We start from the raw sequence: 12966 nt of genomic DNA, 5'->3' as shown, positions 1-12966 counted from the left end.
GTTGCAGTTTACTTAGTACCTTGGAGAGAGCTGTTATACCGGAGACCTTACCATGCAGTATTCGTATGATTAATGTATATTACATGTTCACTATTATGTGTGTCACATAGTCTTTCTTCTAGTGTGTGTCTATTGCCGACAGTTTATTATTATGTGATTGATGATGTAGCGCATCTTACAGCTGCTTAATCCTTGTACCTTGCTTCCCAGTTCCCCTGGTGATGGTATGCACTATGGACACGCCCCCCTGTGAGTCACTGACCGCCGGCGCGATGTGCGCCCACGACGTCATCGGGACTCGGACGGGCCAGCGTGACACGAGCACCCGGGTGATTTTGGTATGTATATATGTTTGTATTTTGTATGTTATTATTTGATTGTGTCTTGATAAAAGAGCATAGGTGCTCTGAAATGTCGACCACTTATTAGACAGCGTGCTGTGATTTTTGTTATATCAGCCCCGGAGTTCCGTCCGTCACTTGGATATATATATATATATATATATATATATATATATATATAATATATTATTGTGACAAGAATCACATAGACCAGGTAAAGTAGAACAGATGTTTATTTTTTCACCACAGGCAGGAATACAGGACAGTGCAGTGTTCACAGGCAAAATGTTACAGGCTGGTACACAGAATCTTCCAAACAGCAATACTGTTCTTTAGTGGACTCACAGGTCCAGGATCCCTAACACTAGTCATCCCTGGGCCACTACTTCACTGTTAGGATCAGTTTCCCAGTGTCTCTGCAGCTCTTTTACTAGACTCACACAGGTGTCTGTAATCAGCTGTCTTTCCAGACTGAAACTTATGCCCCGTATCCACTAGGCGATTAAAATGAACGATAACGACATCATTAGCGTTCAATCGCTCATTAATGTTTCACAAATCTGGCATAAAAAGTTTGAAAATGACCAGCGATGCACGCTCCCGCTGGTCGTTTTCTACATCAATCATCGCCTGAACATGCCGGTCAATCTGCCGATAATGACAGATTGTGCATGTTCAGGGATGAGGGAGGGTGCCTGCACTGAACGACATATCGTTCAGTGTAGGCACTGCACTTTATGAGGAACGACTGTACAATTACAATGTTGTAATTGTACTGTCGTTCTTCTATCTGCTAGTGGATACGCACCTTTACACACACCAACCCTGGCCTGGATCTGACAACTGATTGAGGCAACACTGACCTGGACCCTTCAGTCCTACTGCTTTTGCTTTGCCAAACCACTTCATGTGAAATTATGCTGACCCTATCATATATTGCATGTGGATATCGCACACATAACTTCAATATTCAGAAATGCAATATTTTCAGGTGCAGGGTCTAAACAAATTCATATACAGCTCCATCCATTCTCTGGTCATGTGTCCCAGTATGACCAGCACACTTGTTTGAATGACAACAAGTCCAAAAAGTTTATTATACCATATAAAATAGCAGGGAAAAACAAGCCATCCAATGGGAAATAAGCATGAGAATTTTCAGTAATATAATATATAAATATATTTATATTGTGCAGTATCACCAGAGATGGCGCTGGTGAGCAGCAGATTCAAAAGCATTCTGGGAGATTGTGTAAGGGCTGCCCAGTGGATTCAGTCCAGGGAGGACTGAGGCCCTGATTCAGAGCCGGACGCTCTGACAGAGCGCTCGCTCTGAATCAGGGCCGTCCCTCTTGCTGTTTGGAGCGGCCTACTGGCCGCTCGCATAGCTGTGGGTGACCACCCACAGCTATAGCGAGCGGCCAAAATGATGGTCGCGATGGTCAAGACCATCGGGCTTGCGACGAGACCCTTGCGGTAGGGTCTCGCTGCCTAAAGCCCTGGAGTGCTTTTGGCTCTATCAGAGCCAAAAGCACTCCCACTGACATCACTAGTGATGTCAGTGGGGCCCGCCCCAGACGGTAGGCGTTCCCATAGAAACGCCTCCGTCTGGGCAGCCACGCCCCCGGCACGCCTACCAAAGGGGTCCTTCTGTCAATCACCATCGACAGCATGCCCCCTTTGGTGCAAGACCCATAACGACGGCTTGGCGAAGACACCAGAAGTCCTAGTGGGAGGCAGCCACAAAAAAGAGCTAACAGGCTGCCGCCCACTAGATGAAGACACCGAAGCCTTGGCGGGTTGGCGCCCGCCAGGTGAAGACGCCGGAAGTCCTAGTGGGAGGCAGCCATGAAAGAGAGCTGACACAGGCTGCCGCCCACTAGATGAAGACGTCGAAGCCCTGGCGGGTTGGTGCCCGCCAGGCAAAGACGCCGGAAGTTTTAGTGGGAGGCAGCCACGAAAAAGATCTGACACAGGCTGCCGCCTTCTAGTTGAAGACGTCGAAGCCCTGGCGGGTTGGTGCCCACCAGGCGAAGGCGCTGAAGCCCTGGCAGGTTGGCACCCACCAGGCGCAGACACCAGAAGTCCTAGTGGTAGTGGGCGGCGGCCAAGTAAAAGAGCTGACACTGGCTGCCACCGACTAGGTGAAGACGCCAAAGCCCTGGCGGGTTGGCGCCCGCCAGGCAAATACGCCGAAGCCCTGGTGGGTTGGCGCCCGCCAGGTGAAGTTGCTGAAGCCCTGGTGGGTTGGCGCCTGCCAGGCGAAGATACCTAAGCCCTGGGGTGGTGGCAGCCACGTAAAAGATCTTAAAGGCTGCTGTCCCCCAGGTGAAGACCTGTAAAATAAAATATTACAATATTAAAGTGTGTTGTGTTGTTTTAATATTTTTTTTTACAGGTGGCAGTGGGCCCTAATGCCCAGCATGCTGGTACTTGTGGTTTTCAAAGTACCAGCATGCAGGGAGCCGTGCTGGGACCTATAGTTCACCTGCAAAAGAAATATTGTTTAAAATGCACCACATCACACAATCAACCTAGCACCCACCGCCCAGGGGTGCTAAGGATAGCCTTGGGCTATCAGCCTAGGCCTGGGGTGACCTAAGGAGGGGGACCCCTTTATTGGGGGGGGGTCCCCAGCTCCTCAGGGATCCCCGGCCTGGATTGACTAGCTGTCAGGGTTGATGCTGCGGCTGAGGGGCCCGGTGAAAGGGCACCCCTGGCTGTGGCATCAGCCCTCATTAGAAATAGTCCGGTGCTGGTTCTGGAGAATACAGGGGGGACCCTGCTCATTTTTTTTTTTCCCCAGTATTTCCAGAACTAGGACCGGATCAGAGCCCAGTGCTGGTTGCGCAACTTACAGGGGACCCCTATGTCATTTGTCCCCCGTATTTTGGCAACCAGGGCTGGTTCTGACTAGCCCGGTGCTGGTTGTACTTAAATACGGGGGACCCCTATATCATTTGTCCCCTGCACTTAAGCACAACCAGGACTGGCTGCCTGTGTTTAAAAAAAAAAAAAGAACTGTAAAAAAATGCTGTGGCCCCACCCCCAAAAAACCAACCAGCCCCGGGCTATGGAGTTCTAGTACTGGTTGTGCTAAATACAGGGGACAAACAACATAGGGGTCCCCCGTATGAAGCACAACCAGCACCAGGCTTTTAAGAACCAGTCCTGGTTGCCAAAATACAGGGGACAAATGACATAGGGGTCCCCCGTATTCAGCGCAACCAGCACTGGGCTCTGAGCCGATCCTAGTCCTGGAAATACAGGGGGGAAAAATGCATAGGGCCCCCCCCCTGTATTTCCCAGAACCAGCACTGGACCCTTTCTAGCGGGGGGTGGGGGTAATGCCACAGCCAGGGGAGTCCTTTCACCGGGCCCCCCAGCCGCAGCATCACCCATGACCGCTAGTCAGCCCAGGCCGGGGATCCCTAGGGAGTTGGGGACCACCCCAATAAAGGGGTCCCCCCTCCAGGGCACCCCAGGCTGATAGCCCGGGGCTATCCCCGGCACCCCTTGGTGGTGGGTGACGGGTTGATTATGTAAAGTGTGGTGCAATTAAATTTAAAATATTGTCTTTTGCTGTGGAGCTACGGTTCCCTGCAAGCCTCTCCCGCATGCTGGTACTTAGAGAAGTATCAGCATGCGGGTATTACGGGCGTGCTGGTAGCTGTAGTTCCACAACAAAAGCAATATTAAAAAAACACACAACACACACACCTTAGAAAAGTATAATTTTATTAAAACATACATGCGCACACACACATGTACTCACACATGTATACACTATCTCACATACTCACCTAGTATCCCTGAAGCCAACCTATCCTCTTCTCCAGTAGACAATCCAATGGATTACCTGTAATAAAAAAATTCATACTCACCTCCTCCTATGCGTGGATCTGTTCTCTTTGTTCCAAAGTAGGCAAATCCTGGGTCTTGGCAAAAAAAACCTCAACAAATTACCCGAGCCTACGAACATTAGCTCCGCTGCTGGATTTCAGTCCAGAAATCCCAGTGCGGAGCGCTCATTGGCTGAGAGAGGCGAGCCTTCCGTCTCTCAGCCAATGAGCGGTTGTCACCATTGAATTCAATGGTGAGAACCGAGCGTGCCCATTTCAAAAATGGCGCCAGAAATTCAATACACTGCATGGTTGAAGATAGTACTGAAACGTTCCGTTTCACCTTTGTGGTCTGTGTGGTTTTTACAAGGGAGTGCCGCACCTTTAGTTACTTATATATATTATTAGAACCTTCCCCCTGACAATCTTACGTTTGCCCCTGGGAATAATAGAAGATTATCTAAAACAAATAATTTTTACAAACTCCATTGCAACATAATTGTATATATTTTTGTACTTGCCTTCTGTCATTCCTTATTTTTCATCGATTGAGGTGACTTTTATAGATGGCAGCCTGCACTGTGTTTACTTTAAGTATAATGGCGCTATCAGTGAGGAAAGAATTATCCCATACGTTGGTGTTCTGGGAGTTGCTGTGACTGTATGTGGCTTTGAGCAGTTTTTTACTTATACACTAATACCCTAAACACACAGAGGTATTCAACATACGGCCCTTCAGCTGCTGTGGAACTGCTTATCCCAGCATGCCCTGCAACAATTTTACCATGCCCTAATAGCAAAACTGTGGCAGGGCATGCTGGGATGTGTAGTTTCAAAAGCAGCTGGAGGACCGCATGTTGAATACCCCCTGCCCTAAAGGATCACGTTCATCTATATTTATAGAAATATAAGGCAGAAACAAAAGCTTTCAGCAGAAAGTATCGTTATTATTATTTTTATCATAGGGATGAAGCTCCAAAACCCACCTTAGCACTGGAATACACATTTGGTCGTAGAGCAAAGGGTCACAATACAGTAAGTATCTGCTATATCTCTGTCTCCAATGCCTACAAATGTGAATTTATCACTGGTAACAAAAACTATTTCCTTACCTACAAAGTGAATTTTTTTTATGAGTGTGAGAAAAATGTTTGTTTTCTACTTCAGGGTCCATAGGGTATCCACAGGATACCTTGGGGTATAGGCGATGGCGGCAGACATCCAGGCACCACAGAGTTAAATTTTCAGCCTCCCAGGATGCTCTGGGGTCCCTCTCCTATACCCCGCCCCCGAGCCTCAGGCCACTCTGTTTTCGTAGGTGCCTGGCCGGACCAGTCGCACCGTACAGAGGGGGGTCTTTTTGAGGCCCCTGAATATTTCTTCGCAGCTGTGGCTGCACAACTAGAGTGCTCCAGCATAGGACAGTCAGTATTGACGTCCATGCTGTCACTCCTACACCCCGCTGGTACCAGAACGCCGGTACCGATCCGGGGATGCTGGTAGGTAGCTGGGGTCACAGCTAACAGTGATCCCCGGCTACCTGGACTGTGGCCGGATGCACGTGGGAACAAGGTAAGCGGCGGGGTCCCGCGGTGGGCACCCGCCGGTAACACAGTCCTGTTTGGTCCCCAGGCAGGGGGCTCCCTGGGGACCGGCTGCGCGTGGGGCCAGGTACTGATCCTGCGCCTTCCACTAGACCACCAGGGACAGCGGGCCGCAGCATGTGCGGTACAGCGCGGCGTCCCAGGGGTTAATAGCACGCCAGGGGAGAACGCCTTCCCTGTCTCACAGCCGGCGTCTCCCCCGCTGCACAGTGCCATTCCACAGCGGTCTGAGCGGGCTGTGTCAACGCTCCTCCACCGGGCCCTGCCTTCTCTCTGCTCCTCGGTGGCCATTTTCTCACTACATGTGCTGGGGATGGCAAACGCTGCTGGAAGCTGATACAGATGCCATTGCGGTCCGGGTCCCCCGCATACCTCTCCTTCAATTAAGGCCAGTGTATGCAGCACTGTTTCCTACCAGGCTCTGGTCTGTGTAGTTGATCGCAGTGCTTGTAATGCAGGATGTTATCTGTGCATTGTATGTGACTTAAATGCTAGCGCTGTTTGCCTGTACTTTCATTTCTGACTGTCAGCCTTTTCCTATCCCTGTTCTTCTGCTACAGCCCTTGCGGTGCGGTGTCGCGGGGTGTTTATTACCTCACAGTAAACGTGGTTTTTCTGTGTGGGAGGTCACATACGCTCCGTTCACACTCCTCATGTCGGAAAGTGAACGAGGATATCCTCTTCCAGCTATAATGTACTGATATCATGTGCAGTTAGCAGAGGGATATGTAGACGCTGAGGGTTTATGGAGGGTATGTTGTATTATATATCACGCCCCATTTCTGTCACTGTGCCTGCACAAAAAAAGCCCTCGGCTGGCTAAGATGCTTACAGCCTTTGTGGGCAACGCCCCCTGCGTTTCCCCATAGGGGTTATCGCAGCCTGTGGTGGTCTCATCACATGCAGGGGTCCCTGGACAGTTGATGGTACCCCAGTTATCCTGCTTTTCGCCCCCCCAGGTCTCGCAGGAGCCTGTGTGGGTGAATTTATTGTCCAAATGGTATAGCACCTGATGGACGTTTTACAGGGGGAGTCACCATTTCGGCCTTCTAAACGGCCTTTCGGGTCTCAGACGGGTAAAGACATGACGTCTGATGACGGTGACATTATTGACTTTTTCAGACACGAGCCCCTTAGTGCAAAGGAGACGTAGTCTGGGTCTAAAGTCTATATACCTGGCCTTCTACGGGCAGTCCGTGCGGCTTTGGTTATTACATATCCCCCGTGGCTAAATCCAAATATGCCTTCTTTAAGGATAAGGGTGTTGCCACTGTAATTCCTCTATCTGGTCAGGTGGATCATTTAGAGGAGGCGTGGAAATTCCGGGTAAGCGGTTCCAGCCTCAAAAACGGTTGACCTTTTGCATACCCTTTTTGCGGATAATTACATTTCCGAATGGGAGTTACCTTTACGGGTAGATTCTCATGTTACACGCCTAGTGAGGAGTGCTACGTTGCCCATGCCCTCCAGGTCCTCTTTGAAAGAGGTTCCAGATTGCAAGGTGCAAATATATCTAAAATCCAATATTCCCTTGCTGGAGGGGCTTCCAGGCCGGCTATGGCCGTGTGCTGGGGGGCCAGAGCCATGGAACACTGAGTAGGTAACTGGATCTCTGCACACTGACTCTCCAGCAGAGCAGGTGGATAGTGGCAAATTCTCAGAGACTTTGCCACGTTCATAATGAGACGGTCTTACATATAGCCTACTCCTTTCCAGAATCTCCTCTGCAGCAGTAGCGGCTTGCCGCTCCCTGTGGTTGCGCTCTTGGAAAGCGGACGCAGATTCCATTTGGAATGCTTTGCCTTTTACGGGACAAGTCCTGTTTGGCCCTCGTCCGGACGCAATTGTGGTCCTGCAGGCAGCAGCTACGTCTGCGTGTCTGCCATCGGCTACAGTCCCATCAGGGTCTGGGACTTTGTCTTTTCGGCCCTGTGAGGCCAGGGTAAGTCTAAAATACAGCTTTCCAAGACAGTCAGTAGCCAGGAAATCTGCTCAGCCATAAGAACTGGCTTAGAGTACAAGACGTCCTACTCCCAAGTTGGACTATAAGCCTTCAGCCTCACGGGACGGGCCTCCTCTCGGGAGCCCCCAGAGTTGGAGGCCGGCTTCTCCAGTTCGCCCAGTGCTGGTGTCTGACCACCACGGACACTGGGGTAAGAGAAGTTTTTTCTTGAAGGTATGTCCTCTCTTCCCGGTAAAAGCCTCCCAGACGGTTTTTCGTTACAGGTCTTCTGTCAATTCAGGACAAGGCCCTGTAATTTTTGAGGGTGTTACACTCTATGCTCCAGGCAGGAGTTATAGTACCTATTCCGTTGCCCCAAAGGGGAACGAGGTATTACTCCATCCTCTTTCTGGTACAGACACCCAATGGGGCTTACCAGGACATTTTCAACCTCGAATCCTTCAACAAATTCTTAAGGGTTCCTCGGTTCGGGAGAGGGACCCTGCATTCCATCATTCAATGGAGCCTGGGAATTTTGTGGTGTCGTTGGATATATTCAGGATGACTACCTGAATATCCCTCTTATCTTAGCACACCAGTGTTTTCCTCAGGTTTGCAGTGGTCGATAAGCGTTTCCAGTTTCTGGCATTGCCCCTTGGTCTGGCCTCCGTGCCTCACGGTTTACCAGGGTCATGGTAGTTATGGCAGCCCACCTGCGGATGCAGGGGGTCCGCTTGTTACCCTATCCGAGTGACCTGTTGTTACCACGGTCTCCAGAGATACTTCAGTGCCATATGCAACGGACAATATCTGTGTTGCTACGTTAGGGCTGACTGATAAACTGGAAATGGTCCTCTCTGATTCTTCACAGAGGATGCTCCATATCCCAACATCTGAGGATCTTTGTGATTGAGGAAAAGATCTCTGCAGGCAACTGCGTACCTTTGCCTGTAATGCAGAGTCGCCGAGTGTCTATTCACTTGGCAATGTGGTTCCTGGGTTCCAGGATGTCGCTGTTCGACATGGTGGAGTACCCAGCTTCACTCTAAAGAACTTGATCCTCTCCGGATGGGATGGGTTGCCCCATAGGATAAAGTCAATAGGCTTTCCCCGGAGGTTTGTCTCTCTCTGGCCTGGTGGCTGCAGAAAGCTCACCTAAACAAGGGGCACCCCCTTTGGGATTGCGGACAGGGTCCTTCTGACGACGGACGCCAGTATCCGTGGCTGGGAAGCAGTGACGGGTCCACACTTGTTCCGGGGCAGGTGGACACCAGTAGTTTTTGCGCTTCCCATAAACATCTGAGAACTCTGAGCAGTATTCAAGGTTCTCCAGCATGCAGGACAGGTCCTCCACGGAAATACCGTGCAGGTACAGTCTGACAACGCCATCATGATGGCTTATGTAAGCCACCTAGGAGGTTCCCGAAGTCAGGCGACACTAACAGTGGTGTCCCGAATTCTGGCTTGGGTGGAAGGCTATATCCCTGCCGTCATCGGCAGTGTTCATTCAGGAATCCTCAGATGGAAAGCAGGCTTTCTCAGCCGTCAAGACGTGCATTCAGGGAAATGTCCTCTTTATCAGGAGGTGTTCAATCTTCTGGTGAACAAGTGGAGCCTTTCAGAGATGAGACTCTTCTGATAGACGTAGGTAGGTCCAGTGGACCTTCCAAGTTGTGTACCTCCGTTATCCCTTCTTCCTCCAGTAATAGCAAGAAGGAGGCACGCTCCTGCTGATAGCTCCAGCGTAGGCCAGATGGCACTATTACTCAGATCTTCGGAGCCTCACAGTTAACACTCCGAAGCTGTTGCCTCTACGCCCGGACCTGTTGTCTCAGGATCCTGGCTGATACCCAGACCTGGGTTGTCTGTCCTTGACGGTGTGGCGGTGGAGACTGCCCTCTTAAGGTCTAGGAGTTTTTCCAGCTCTATAGTTAACAGGGGCTCTGTCCATGCTAAGAGCTCGGAAGTTTTTATCTGCAAGAAGTTACCATTAGGTATGGTATACTTTCTTTCAGGTGTCGCCCTAGAGGCTAGGCTCCTCGGGTATTCCGGATATCCACAGGTTGGCTTTCCTACAGGTGGGCTTAGATAACGGTCTTCGCCTTGCTTACCTGAAGGTGCAGGCTTCTGCCCTGTTAGTATGGTTTCAGTGTAGGATTGCTACTCTTCCTGATGTCCGCACCTTTGTGCAGGGTGTACGTTATATTCAGCATCCCTTTGTTCCACCTGTGGCTCCTTGGGATTTGGCTGTGGTCCTTAGGGCTCTCTGAGGACCGCCATTTGATCCACTGGGCTCAGTGGATTTCAAATGGCTTACGGCTAGGACTGTATTCCTTCTGGCTCTTAATTTGGCCAGTAGGATCTCAGAATGGGAGGCTCTGTCATGTAGACCTCCCTTTTTCTCATCTTTCCTAGGAACAGGGCAGTGCTTGCCTTTACTTCCCCAGTCCTGTCTACTGGTGAGGCCTATTTGGCTGTGGTACGGGCGCTAAGAATTTAAGTTGACCGTACCAGTCCATTTAGGAAATCAGACTCTCGGTTTTGTCCTTTCTGATTTCCATAAAAAGGGTTGGCTTGCCACTACGCTAACTTTGGCAGGATGGATTCACAGGTCTTCCTGTTCCATCCTCTATTAAAGCACTTCCACTAGGTCTGTGGGTCCTTCGTGGGCAGCTCGACGTGGCGCCTCAGCGGTGATTGGCAGCCACGTGGTCATCTGTCCATATTTTTGTAAGGTATTATGCTTTTGATACCTTCGCCTCTCAGGATGCTTCCTTTCGGCGGCGGATTCTCCTTACAGCACAGGAGCGTCCCCACCCTTAAAGGATACTGCTTTGGGACATCCCCAAGGTATCCTGTGGATACCCTATGGACCCTGAAGTAGAAAATATGAGATATGGTAAGAACTTACCCTTGTTATCTCTATTTCTACGAAGTCCATAGGGTTCCACAGGACTCCCGCCCTGTCGCACCTGTACTGCAGATGGGCTTTGATCTGGTCACCGGTTTCTCCGTCTCCTTCTGGTGAGAATGTGATTCTTGTGTGTTCCAGACTGTCTTCTCTCTCTTTTTTGCTCCTGCTCCGGCCTATGGCTTGTTACGAAACTGAGTGGCCTGAGGCTCGGGGGCGGGGTATAGGAGAGGGACCCCAGTGCATCCTGGGAGGCTGAAAATTTAACTCTGTGGTGCCTGGATGTCTGCCGCCATCGCCTATACCCCAAAGTATCCTGTGGAACCCTATGGACTTCGTAGAAATAGAGATAACAAGGGTAAGTTCTTACCATATCTCATAATTAATCACATTCATGTATGGACAGTGGCGTGTCTATAATGGTGCAGGGTCCAGGGGAGCACACCATGCACCCAAATCTAGTTATACTTACCTCTCCACAGTCTCCAGAGTGCTGAGTGGCACTGCAGAGCAGCAAACATCACAGGGAAAATGGCGGCGGAAGTGTTTTTGTTTTGCACACCATTTGTTGTAGGATGTTGTGTGTAATTATCCCAGGAGTTCCGCAGTATCTGAGGTTCTAACAAACTACCCCGCCTGGCACCAACATGACACTCAGCAAGTCTCTGCATTACTTATAGGACGCATTGTTTTCTATTCACTGTTTTCTCAAACGTGTGCTGTCCTATTTAATGATGCCATCACTTTCTTGATCACTAATAAAATGTATATGTTACATAACCCTTTCAGTTATTTCCTCTCTTGTTTATTGTAGGCAAATAAGGTGTCACAGTGCAGGTCCTGACCTGTATAATGTATATCAGCATGTAGCCTCTTTATGATCCTTATCATAGGGATGCACTGTTCCTTATATTATATTGACTGTATAATCTAGGTCATGATTAATTAATGTCAGTAAGTTTAACACAAGGTGAAATCATGATTATCACATCTTGCTCTGAAGATAAAGCTACGGATACATTTTTAATGTGAAATATAGAATTTTTTCAGACATTTGTACTGCATAAGATAAGAATAGGCATTCTGTACAGCTGTAATCAGTATAGAACACTGTGTTCCATTCATATTTATAGATAAGCGTATTTCTGTAACCATTTTATTAGCTTAGGTTTTCATTTGACTTGTGAAAAGCTGGAGTCACCGTATGTGACCTATATGCAGCCTGTTCTTCATGCTCATTATTAATATTATGTTCTTCTGCAAAGCACAAGTGTCCAAAGGTCACTATACAAATTTCATATACACAGCTTTAAATGTAAGGTATCAACTAAAAAGAAAAATGAGATAAGTGAATGGGGAAAGGTAAAAAGTGCAGGACAAGGGGTGCTGGGGATGCCCATCGCATCAGTTCTGAGACTGCAATTACAATAGTAATATATTTCAAAATAAGTATAGCTTTCTCTGAGCGATTCCACCTTCGATTATTGCATTCCCAAACAAGACCTTCATCATTAAGTTCCAAGAATATTTATAGTTAACATGACAAAAGTTGTTGAAAAGCATCACTTGGGAAAGATTTAGAAGATGTTTAATATCCGCTGTAAAGTCCATCATAAAAAGATTCAGGATATGATTCAGACCCGCGCGCTAGCAAGCGGCCGCTCGTTGCAGACGATGTTCGCTAATGTGTGCATGCGTGTAGTTCGCGTGCGCAAACTAGTACGAGCGATCGGAATGTGCTTGCTCACCCTGCCATGATAGCCTGGTGAAATGAGTGACAGGAGAGGCCGTTTGTGGGTGGTAACAGGGGCAGGGCAGTAGTAGTCATTTATGTACTGTGTAAGGCCCTGCGGAACCCTTATGGCTCCATATAAATAAAGGATAATAACGGGGGAGTGGAGTTGCGGACGCAGGCGTGCCAGAGTGTTTCAACGCCGATTCAGAGGCGTGCATAAATATCGGGCAGTGTCATAGTACATGTCACTTGGTTGATTTTTACACTTAACTGCTCGCAGTGCTTGCGGTAGGGTACAGTCAGCCGTAAGCGCTGCGGTCTGATCCGATGGTTCCCAATGTACCGCTGGTTGTTTATACTGCCTGGAGATGACATACGCTAATGGGCGGCTAAAGACAGGCTGGTGGGCGTCTATAAACACTAAGTGATTGTTCGCCAAGACATAGTGGGCGTGCTTATGCCTTGCCGTGCGAGCGGCTGCCTTGACGTCACTTAGCTGAATTACCATACGCTGGGAGCGAGCGGCCGCATCTAGCGAGCGGCTCTGAATCAGGCCCTCAGTGTATAATTTAAAAAGCATTGCATTTTCCT

General features: G+C 49.2%; 1 protein-coding gene across 1 annotated transcript in view; it reads left to right on the top strand.

Moving 5' to 3' along the window:
• Nucleotides 1-12966, top strand: part of DYNC2LI1 (dynein cytoplasmic 2 light intermediate chain 1) — a 67948-nt gene that overhangs the window by 14537 nt on the left and 40445 nt on the right. Inside the window, exon 4 of the mRNA XM_088477521.1 lies at nucleotides 5149-5218. Coding sequence (XP_088333647.1) covers nucleotides 5149-5218 — 70 coding nt within the window. The remainder of the gene's footprint in view (nucleotides 1-5148; nucleotides 5219-12966) is intronic.

This window comes from Taudactylus pleione, unplaced genomic scaffold (genome assembly GCF_031769625.1).
Source record: "Taudactylus pleione unplaced genomic scaffold, aTauple2 ptg000201l, whole genome shotgun sequence".
Classification (NCBI taxonomy): domain Eukaryota; kingdom Metazoa; phylum Chordata; class Amphibia; order Anura; family Myobatrachidae; genus Taudactylus; species Taudactylus pleione.
The sequence above is the reverse complement of the archived record's forward strand: the minus strand, read 5'-3'. Positions and strand labels throughout refer to the sequence as shown.